The sequence below is a fragment of the Ictalurus punctatus genome, chromosome 2 (assembly GCF_001660625.3).
Source record: "Ictalurus punctatus breed USDA103 chromosome 2, Coco_2.0, whole genome shotgun sequence".
NCBI lineage: Eukaryota > Metazoa > Chordata > Actinopteri > Siluriformes > Ictaluridae > Ictalurus > Ictalurus punctatus.
The window spans coordinates 35,392,422-35,404,059 of NC_030417.2; the positions used below are offsets into that span (position 1 = coordinate 35,392,422).

At 39.5% G+C, this 11,638-nt stretch overlaps 1 protein-coding gene across 2 annotated transcripts; it reads left to right on the forward strand.

The window, feature by feature from the left end:
- Positions 1-2,530: 2,530 nt before the first annotated feature.
- LOC128629193 (apoptosis regulator BAX-like) lies at positions 2,531-9,236 on the forward strand. 2 transcript variants are annotated; one of them, XM_053676094.1, is made up of 6 exons: positions 2,531-2,617; positions 4,732-4,774; positions 4,873-5,031; positions 7,434-7,569; positions 8,138-8,242; positions 8,827-9,236. In XM_053676094.1, exons 1-6 carry the CDS (start codon positions 2,584-2,586, stop codon positions 8,923-8,925), a joined length of 576 nt encoding a protein of 191 aa, XP_053532069.1. In that variant the 5' UTR covers positions 2,531-2,583; the 3' UTR covers positions 8,926-9,236. The 2 variants fall into 2 exon arrangements, with proteins under 2 accessions (XP_053532069.1, XP_053532072.1); XM_053676097.1 differs by having other exon boundaries at positions 2,551-2,613; positions 4,731-4,774.
- Positions 9,237-11,638: the final 2,402 nt, after the last annotated feature.

The following is an 11,638-nucleotide window of genomic DNA, read 5'->3' on the forward strand; positions in this document are numbered from 1 at the left end:
AAGCTACCACTGTTGGGCCCTTGGACAAGGCCCTCAACTGCTCAGATGTATAAATGAGATAAATGTCAGAATAAGGGCATCTGCCAAATTCTGCAAAAGTAAATATATATATATATTCTGTGGAATCTCTAGAGATTGGTGTTTGTGTGTGTGGGAAATTCCCAGGAGATCAGCTGTTTATGAAATACTCAAACCACAATGGAAGTCACAAAAAAAAACAATCTTTCCCCATTCTGATGTTTGATGTGAACATTAGCTGAACCTCTGTCTGCATTGCACTGCTACCACATGACTGACTGAGCAGGTGTATTGGTGTGCCGTAAAGAAAGTGGATGGTGAGCATATATATCTTATAAAAGCAAAATGAAATGATGGGGGGAAAAAAAAAAAAAAATATATATATATATATATATATATATATATATATATATATATATATATATATTTTCCCCCATCATTTCATTTCATTTCATTTTATATATATATATATATATATATATATATATATATATATATATATATATATATATATATATATATATATATATATATATATATATATATATATATAAAGAACGGCGATCATCTAGTTGTGTCTCCAATGACACAGGACATTATTTACATTATTTGCACTTAGCACTGGGAGTAACGGAAAAGGGAAGCCACTAGAGGGCGCTGCATCTTAAATTTGGTTGAAAATCAAAAGTTTTTGTTACGCATGCAAATTAAGATCAAATTTGATAAAACATTTGGGGTTTAAAATCGCCTCTGTTCACTGGGATGCTGTTTATACCTGATCTGAATCGTTACTGGGGAAACAAAAACCACCTACTACACACTTGAGTACATAGGTATAGTGTTGATTATATTTATATTATTATTAATGATCTTGCTCTAAATATATTACTACTTATTATGTAGTTCATAGTCTGCCATTTAAGACACAACTTCTCTTCCTCTACATTTCAGTTGAACAAATGTATCATCTGGGTCTTTTTAGCTTCCTCGTCTGCTTCTACTGTATTTCGTCCTGTGAATCGTTGACCCTGTAAATGTTATATAAGTATATCTTATTACTAGATAAGCATTCAATTTGAGACACAGATCACAGTAGATGAGTGTGCTGTGAATCTTTTGGTTGGATATTGAATGCAATTTTTGGGTAATTTCCTTGGGATTTTAATCCAGATTAGCAAAACGAATATTATATTTCACTACCGTGGAAGCGATATTGATGTTTATAATAAGACATTTACATTGAATGTACTTTGCAAATACATTATCCTTACGTGTAAATGAGAAAAGAAACTTTGGGATGCATGGAATTAAATATAGATCATAATTTTTTAAAAACACGTTACCGACTGAGAAACAACAAATTTATTGTGATATACCGTGTCTTGAATATACACTATAAAGCCAAAAGTTTGTGGAGACTTGACCAGAACACTCATATGTGCTTGTTGAACATCCCATTTGAGATTTAGTCCCTTGATGCTGTTATAATGACCTCCACTCCACTTCTGGGATGGCTTTCCACTAAATTTTGGAGTTTGGCTGTGGAGATACAAGAGCATTCATGAGGTCAGGTGAAGAGTTCTAGTGAAAAGAAATCTTAATGCTACATCACACACAAAGACATTCTGTGTATTTGTGTGCCTCTAACTTCATGGCAGCATTTTGGGGAAGAACCACATATGGATGTGATGGACAGGTGTCTACATACGTTTGGACATATAGTGCATCTCTATGGTGTTATTGCTATTGTTGTGTTTAATATACGTTTTATTTGCCCTCCCTGCTGGAAAAAAAACCCCAATAGAAACATCACATAAATTCTAAGGGTTTCTACTACAAATACCATTACAAACCATCAGCTGTTAACCATTACAACCATTACCAAATGGCTTCCATTTCATACTAAGATGTACTAAGGACATAGGTCATTAATGGTATCCACTAGACATAACATCCCTGCTGAAACAAACCCCAATACAAACCATCACAGAAATTCTAAGGGTTTCTACTACAAATACCATTACAAACCATCAGCTGTTAACCATTACAATCATTACCAAATGGTTTCCATTACGTACTAGTTCGTATTAAAGACATAGGTCATTAATGGTATCCACTAGACATAACATCCATGCTGAAAAAACAAGCATAAAAACAATACAAAAAAAAAAAACAGAAATTCTAATGGTTTACACTATAAAAAAATACCATTACAAACCATCAGCTTAGCATTAAAACCATTACCATTACCATTATTGGTCCTTAATGGTATCCACTAGACATAACATGCCACCAGTAGAAGGGAACAAATTACCAGTAGAGACCCACAAGGACCATTTTTTTTTAACATGGAATCATATATTTATTATTTTCCCGCTTATCTCTAATGCTGTAATAGTAACATAGCACTCTATTTAATAATTTAAAATAAATAAAAAATTAATTTATTAAATGTAAAAAATACAGATGTAGATGAGCGTGCACTTCCGGGTACGCCCTTCTTCCTGCCCCTAACGTTTGCGTCACTCAAGGCGGAAGTCCAGTGTAATCATTTTTCACACGAACATGGCAGCGGCGCTATCAGGAGAAGGCGATGCGGGTAAGACTAATTTAACCAGTAAGGTTCAACGCAGTATTCAACATGTCTAACAAAACACTAGTGTATTTGAATCGTTTATATATATATTGATATATATTTATATTGGCAAATAAATAAAATAAAATAAAAGAGATACGGAAGCTTTGTGAACCTCATGTCGGCTAGCAGGCTAGTTAGCATAACTAAGCTAACGGGAGACAGAAACATGCCCGTACATATTCTCAGCTCGCTGTCAGTGTCAGTGTGAGTGCCAACAAAGACCGGCGTTCACACTCGCTCATGTTTAATAAACAGGTAACATCTCAACAGCCTCCTGGAAATAAAGTGCTTTATCAGATAGATCATGAGCTGATCATGATGATGATGTTGATGTTGTTTTTCTTGACAGAGGGATGACATCATCATCATCATCATCATCATCATCATCATCTCTGTGTTGATTGTTTAGCTCCACTGATTAGTCAGTGTTTACTTGAATTAGTGCTGCTCATGTAGGAAGTGTAGTCATGTACAAATAATAATAATCATAATCATAATAATATGTCCTGTCTCCTCTTTAGAACAAAAAGTAAAATCCTTAATATTACACTTCTAGTTCATATATAGGTTATGTGATCATAATAGGCCATGTGATCATGTGCAATTGTGATTTAATTTACTTTGCTGAGTCATTGGTTGTCGTTGGAGAGAAACGAACAGGCCAGCAGCCTCGTCTTCAATCTGTGGTCCTTCTTTCACACTCACGTACAGAACTTCATTCATTCAGTCATCTTAAGTAACCGTTTAAGTATCCTGATCGAGGATGTGGTGGATCTGGAGCCACATCTATTCAGGGAACACCGGGCATGATATAGGGACAGGGGCATACCCTGAACAGGATGCCAGTCCAGCACCATGCGCATGCACACACACACACACACACACACACACAGACGTGGACGTGAGGAGAATGTGTGTAACTCTGCGCAGACAGTAACCCGAGCTCAGGATCATACCACTGGAGCGGTGAGGTGGTGCTGCTTGTTGCCCGACATCAGATTATGGCGGCAGGACGTTAGAGTTAAGAGTGCTTTCAGAAACAGTGTAACAGTGAGTACCCCAATGTACACGTTTACCAAATGATTTTGCAGAATCTATGAGGTGCAGTTCGTTGGAAATAATGTGATTTTGGCAGTGTGGAGTGTCATTTTGTCTACTTTATGTTAGGCTGTGTTTTATTCTGCGTGATCACACCTAGAAATAATTTGAGCTTGGATTTGTTCTGTCAGTGAGATGTTTACAAATATGAATAGTGTGCATAATTGTTTGGAATTTTTATTTTATACACACACACACATATATATATATATATATATATATATATATATATATATATATATATATATATATAAATACACACACATGCATGCATACATACATACATGGATGCTGTCGATTTGGTGTAATTAAAACAAATTTTCTTTGTAGGCGTTGAACAAAGGTGGCGTGAAAGTCAGTTTAATAGTTTGTTTTGTTCATTTTATTTCTGTTTTGCAGTCAGTTCGTGAGCTAGTTTATATATCGTGATACGCGTTGCGTATCGTAGAAACCTCCTCGTGTTGTGACACGATATTTTTGTGACACCGCCCGGCCCTAACTTAGAAGACGCTTTACCTAATACGTTAATCGTATAGAGGCTTATAAAAGACGACCGAACAATGGCAGTGGCCAAGCACACACACCCATTAACAGCTGAATCTAAAAATATGTAGGTGGCAACACAGTCAACAGTGGGAAATGTTATTGTACTGCGGTCAACAGATTATTGTCGGTGAGAGTGCCGTGATCTTGTGCCTCATCCTGTGCCTCATCCTGTCATCGATAGTTCATGGTGTTGAGCGATGACTCGCAGCGCATAACAGTGCGAACTCTTCGGCTTTTGTAGAAACTGAAACTTCACGTTGCTGTATGCCTTTTCATGTTTCCTTCCTGTCGTGTTTGGCGAGAAATGAGTATTAACAAATAGGCTGAAATGTAACCATGACCCTAAATATCAGCTCGGTCTGGTTTCTCGTATGAGATTAAACCGAGCTCTTACAGACGATGGCCTGAGCTGTGACATTTTTTTCTTTCAGGCCCTGACCAAATATTAGAAGTAGGAGCTGTGCTGCTGAAGGAGTGAGGCTCCATCCTATCTTCCTTTATTTTATTATATTATATTATATTTTGCCTCATTCCTCTATCGAGCCTGACCCTTCTTTCTCTATGACGCACAGTTTCATTTATGAGCGAGTTCATCGTCATGGGGACAGCGGCACCGTTGTATCGCGGCACGAACTGGGCGGGAGCGAGCTCTGCGACCCCACCCATAAAAAACTCGCTCAGTGCTTACAGCAGATTGGAGACGAGTTGGACAACAACGTAGACCTACAGAGGTGAGATCACAGTTTTGTGTCACAGTAAATAAAATTTTGTTCACTGGACATTAAGTAAACAAACCTTGGTCTGAGCTAACAGAAACCAAATAATGAAAGTGTTTTGCATTTCTGCATTGATAAATACATCATTCAATAATAAGTTTCCTGTCGTGTCAGTAATAAAAGTGTGATGTCTGCCTGCTTCTTATGTTATATACTTTTATTATTATGTGTTCAGTTCAACCTGTACGTGTGTGTGTGTGTGTGTGTGTGTGTGTGTGTGTGTGTGTGTGTGTGTATACAGTGGGGGAAATAAGTATTGAACACGGCAACATTTTTTTCAGCAAATATTTTTCCAAAGAGCCTGTTCACATACAATTTTCACCAGACAAACTCAAGAAATCCGCAAATATAAAGAATTCACAACGTTAAAGTCCATAAATGAAGTTATGTGTAATAAAGAGGAATGACACGGGGAAAAAATTATTGAACACGCTAAGTGAAATGTATTTAATACTTACTGGAGAAGGCTTTGTTTGTAATGACGCTTCAAGACACTTCCTGTATGAAGAAATTAATGGGCCGCAGTATTCAGGTGTGATTTTGGTCCGTTCTTCTAAACATATTGTCTTTAAATCTTGTTCAGTTGGATTCGAGTCAGGTGATTGGCTGGGCCATTCTAACACCTTGATTTTTTTCTCTGAAACCAATTGAGAGTTTCCTTTGCTGTATGCTTTGGATCGTTGTCCTGCTGGAAGCTCCACCCACGTCTCATCTTCATCATACTGGTGGATGGCAGCAGATTCTTCTCAAGAATCTCCCGGTAAAGGGCTCCCTTCATCGTTCCTTCAATTATATGATGTCTGCCAGTACCATGCGATGAAAAACAGCCCCACACCATGATGCTTCCACCTCCAAACTTCACTGTTGGTGTAGTGTTTTTAGGGTGATGTGCAGTGCCATTTCTTCTCCAAACATGGTGTGTAGTATGACGGCCAAGAAGTTTAATTTTGCTCTCGTCTGACCAGACTACACGCTCCCAGTATTTCATATACTTGTGCAAATGAGTTGTAGGAAACTTTAAACGAGCTTTGACATGCTGTTTCTTTAGTAATGGAGTCCTGTGTGGTGAGCGTGAGCAGTGGAGTGCATTGCTTATTGTTTTCTCTGTAACGATGGTACCTGCTGCCTCCAAGTGTTTCTGGAGCTCTTTCCGAGTGGTCCTTGGTTCTTGGGCTACTCTTCTGACTATTCTTTTGACTCCCTGGTCAGAAATCTTGCGAGGAGCTCCTGTGCGTGGCCGGGTGATGATGGAGTGATGTTGCTTCCACTTGTGGATAATGGCTCCACTGGTGCTTACGGAAGATTCAGCAGTCTTGAAATACGTCTGTATCCGATTCCATCAATATGTTTCACAACAATAAGGTTGTGAATGTCTTGGGAGAGCTCTTTGCTTTTACCCATCATGAGATCTTTCTTGTGTGACACCTTGGTAACGAAAAGCCTTTTTTATAGACCTGTGGTTTTCAAAGTGGGGGCCACCAGGGGGCGCCCGAGGGGCCTCAACAATTTGGTGTGAAAAAAAATTCTCACTCTCAGACGACCACACACACACCCCATCAATCCCTAATGTAAAGATGTAAGATGTAATTATTAATAAAAAAAAGGGGGGGATATATTCAGACGTCTGTATTTTTAATGTGTTTTAAAGACATTTTGCAAAAGGGGGGCCTCGGTGAAATGTTAATGCCATTTGGGGGGCCTTGCCCTGGGAACGTTTGGGAGCCCCTGTTATAGACCATCAATTTACTGACCCAGCTGATATTAATTTGCACAGATAGGGGGTGTAATTACTTACGGATTTCAGCTGGTTCCTTGCCTTACCTTGGCTTGGAGAACTGCTTTTTCTTAGTGTGTTCAATACTTTTTTTTTTTTCCTGTGTCATTCCACTTTATTACACATAACTTTATTAATGGACTTTAATGTTGTGAATTCTTTGTATTTGTGGATTTCTTGAGTTAATACTGATGTCTGGTGAAAATTTCATGTGAATAGCCTCATTGGAAATATATTTACTGAAAAAAAAAGTCTAATACTTCTAATAATTATTTCCCTCCACTGTGTATGTATGCGTGTGTGTGTGTGTGTGTATATATATATAGATAGTGATTGCTGATGTCATAGGATTACAGGTGATTATGCAGGATGTTCCTGCCATTTATTTTAAAATATACTGTTTATATATTTTTATTCCTTTTTTATTTTTCTTATTTACACGTGTGTGTGTGTGAGTGCGTGCGTGCCAGAGTCGGATGGAACAAGGAGGAAAATCCCCCTTTTGTACCATATTTTCACAGTTTCTCTCTCTCTCTCTCTCTCTCTCTCTCTCTCTCTCTCTCTCTCTCTCTCTCCATGACAGAATGTTAGCCGACTCAGCTCTCCAGCCAACTAAAGAAGTGTTTGTGAAGGTGGCGCGTGAGATTTTCTCGGATGGGAAGTTTAACTGGGGCAGAGTGGTGGCACTTTTCTACTTTGCTTGTCGACTTGTGATCAAGGCAAGGACACTAATTAACTCGGGCTTAATCAAAGCCTTTCTTCCGTCTCCAAGACAGGATTCTTTATCCTTTTCATGCCCAGTTACTCTCAGTGCGCAGTAGTGCTTGAAAGTTTGTGAACCCTGTAGAACTTTCGACTTGTCTGCATAAATACGACCTAAAACCTCATCATATTTTCACAAAGTAGACCAAGAGAACCCAGTTAAACAAACGAGACAAAAATATTATACTTGGTCGTTTATTTATTGAGAAAAATGATCCAATATCCGTCCCATATCTGTGAGAGACAAAAGTATGTGAACCTTTGCTTTCAGTATCTGGCGTGACCAGTACTGTTAGGACTCTTGACGATGTTTCATGTCATATTTCTGCAGATATATAGCAACTTGTACAAACTATATACAAACTTTAAAGCACCAGTCTAACTTGAAACCGAGGGAAGTCTCGTTTCTTTCGTAAATCTGTATTTTTCCCCCTATCCCTGTATCTGCCTCTGTTAGCTATCTTTACATTTGCATGAATCCTCATTGCATTTTTCGACCTGTTTCTTCTTCACGCACAATTTCAGGCTCTCCTGACGAAAATTCCAGACATCATCAGAACCATCATCAACTGGACTCTGGACTACCTGCGGGAACATGTGATTAATTGGATTAGGGAACAGGGAGGCTGGGTAAGTGTCTCGCTGCTTATTTTTTGATTGGGACATGCAAGATGAATTTTCATATTCACTTAATCTCATATATTATGGGCGTTTAACTATACTGGATACTAATATCCCACCTAGATTATTATTTAAACAAGTAAGCAAGTACACTTTTTTTTCAATGATTTGTTCTTTATTGGGTTTTCTGATTTTTACAAACAGACAAGAATGTAGAACAAACATATGCTCAATCACTTAGCACAAAAACCATAAGCAAAGAGACACAAAACAAAATGAGAACAAATCAATGCAAATAATAATAGTACATACAAAAAGCTATATCTATCAGCTTCCATGCGAAACTATGACATTGTTACTGTGACCATTGGTGCAATATTGTTCCTACCTCGCCACTGCAGAAAATCAAGAAATTTCCTCCACTTAGAGCAGTAGATATCTCTCCTCACGTGTAAACTAAAGGAAGGTCTCTTGTAGGCTGCCACACGCCATAAACCAGGAGTGGAGACCAACAAAGATCAAGTATAATATTGTTTTTATCTCTCTGTCTCGCTCTCTCTCTGTCTCTCCCTCCCTCCCTCTCTCTCCCTCAGGAGGGGATCCGATCCTACTTTGGCACACCGACCTGGCAGACCGTCGGTGTCTTTCTGGCTGGAGTTCTCACCACTGTCCTGGTCATCCGCAAGATGTGAAGAGAAAAAAAAAAGAGGGAAAAAACCTGAGAGAGCAAGGCAAGAAAAGAGAGAGGACTGAAAGAGGGAGCAAGACAGCTGACTGAAAGGGAACAGAGAGATTGCGAGACAGAGAAAGGCAATAAGAGGCAGATCCATTGCTATGTGAACGGAGAGAGAGATTCGACTGAGATCGGATGATAAAGAGAGAGCCAAGCATGATGTTTAATCGCTCCACTTCGTGACTTTTGAGCCTATTTCCTTTCTCGTCTATATATATATACACACACACGCACTGAAAAAAGGAAATAAACAGAGAAAGACGTGTGAAAGGATGTGTGAGAGGAGGTGGTGTTGGGCCTTACTTTTAAGTTATTTATTTTTTATCATCAGGCAAATTCAACAGTAATTGCCTTTGTCTTTATACATGGACAAGATTAGATGTTTAGATTAGACTTTTGAAGGATTTGACAGACTCTTCCTGTACTAGGAAATGATCTGCATGTCTACTTGAATCGTTCTCCTCTTGCAGTGAACACATAGAGAGAATTGCACATACTTACTACTTTCAAAGGGTTTATAAAGGCTTTATAAGCATGCCATCGATATTTTACCTCATTAATGTCTGCTTTTTTTTAAATGTTATCTAAAGTTGTAGCCGTTAGCAGTAGGTTCAGGAGGTACTCTGCTCTGTCTCCCTCTGTTCTTTCTCTCTTTCCTTCCTTTCATCTCAACACCCAGATTGTCCTACTAGTGAGTGAGCGTGTGTGTGTATGTGTGCGTGTATGTGTGTGTATGTGTGTGTGGGGACACGGTTGTGATTTTGGTGCTGAAGTCATATGCAGAGGCACAGTGGGGGGGTTCGCAGCTTTGACTGAGAATAAGAGTTCATGTTTCTGACAATCTGATAATGCAGGGAGTTTATTTGAGTCCTGATCGGGTTCTTTACCAGTTTCTCACAGATATGAGCCAGTTACTGTGTAGTGTGCTCGGACCCGGAATAGGACCAAAAAAATGCTCGAACTAACAGTCATCCAGGACTTTATATACACACACACAGTATCTCACAAAAGTGAGTACACCCCTGAAATTTTTGTAAATATTTGATTATATCTTTTCATGTGACAACACTGAAGAAATGACACTTTGCTACAATGTAAAGTAGTGAGTGTACAATTTGTAAATTTGCCGTCCCCTCAAAATAACTCAACACACAGCCATTAATGTCTAAACCGCTGGCAACAAAAGTGAGTACACCCCTAAGTGAAAATGTCTAAATTGGGCCCAATTAGCCATTTTCCCTCCCCGGTGTCATGTGACTTGATAGTGTTACCAGGTCTCAGGAGAAAATGTGTGAGCATGTGTGTTAAATTTGGTGTCATCGCTCTCACACTCCCTCATACTGGTCACTGGAAGTTCAACATGGCACCTCGTGGCAAAGAACTCTCTGAGGATCTGAAAAAAAAGAATTGTTGCTCTACATAAACATGGCCTAGGCTATAAGAAGATTGCCAAGACCCTGACACTGAGCTGCAGCACGGTGGCCAAGACCATACAGCGGTTTAACAGGACAGGTTCCACGCAGAACAGGCCTCGCCATGGTCGACCGAAGAAGTTGAGTGCACGTGCTCAGCGTCATATCCAGAGGTTGTCTTTGGGAAATAGACGTATGAGTGCTGCCAGCATTGCTGCAGAGGTTGAAGGGGTGGGGGGTCAGCCTGTCAGTGCTCAGACCATACGCCGCACACGGCATCAAATTGGTCTGCATGACTGTCGTCCCAGAAGGAAGCCTCTTCTAAACAGTTGTCTGAAGACAAGCAGACTAAGGACATGGATTACTGGAACCATGTCCTGTGGTCTGATGAGACCAAGATAAACTTATTTGGTTCAGATGGTGTCAAGCGTGTGTGTGGCAACCAGGTGAGGAGTACAAAGACAAGTGTGTCTTGCCTACAGTCAAGCATGGTGGTGGGAGTGTCACGGTCTGGAGCTGCATGAGTGCTGTAGGCACTGGGGAGCTACAGTTCATTGAGGGAACCATGAATGCCAACATGTACTGTGACATGTACTGAAGCAGAGCATGATCAGTATGCAGTATTCCAGCATGATAACGACCCCAAACACACCTCCGAGACGACCATTGCCTTGCTAAAGAAGCTGAGGGTGAAGGTGATGGACTAAGCCCTATTGAGCATCTGTGGGGCATCCTCAAACGGAAGCTGGAGGAGCACAAGGTCTCTAACATCCACCAGCTCCGTGATGTCATCATGGAGGAGTGGAAGAGGACTCCAGTAGCAACCTGTGAAGCTCTGGTGAACTCCATGCCCAAGAGGGTTAAGGCAGTGCTGGAAAATAATGGTGGCCACACAAAATATTGACACTTTGGGGCCAATTTGGACATTTTCACTTAGGGGTGTACTCACTTTTGTTGCCAGCGGTTTAGACATTAATGGCTGTGTGTTGAGTTATTTTGAGGGGACGGCAAATTTACACTGTTACACAAGCTGTACACTCACTACTTTACATTGTAGCAGAGTGTCATTTCTTCAGTGTTGTCACATGAATAGGTATAATCAAATATTAACAAAAAAGTGAGGGGTGTACTCACTTCTGTGAGATACTGTATGTATAAATATATATTTATACATACATATATATATTTATGTATATATTTTTTTTTAACAATTTTGAATTCAATCAACCTGTTGGATTAACAACAGCAATAGATACTCCA

What these genes read in the sequence shown, in the direction of transcription:
- LOC128629193 (XM_053676094.1), top strand. Translation starts at nt 2,584, where the DNA reads ATGGCAGCGGCGCTATCAGGAGAAGGCGATGCGG. An exon ending in ATCAGGAGAAGGCGATGCGG is followed by an intron (nt 2,618 to 4,731) that starts GTAAGACTAATT and finishes TTTTTCTTTCAG; the next exon opens with GCCCTGACCAAATATTAGAA. An exon ending in CTTGTCGACTTGTGATCAAG is followed by an intron (nt 7,570 to 8,137) that starts GCAAGGACACTA and finishes GCACAATTTCAG; the next exon opens with GCTCTCCTGACGAAAATTCC.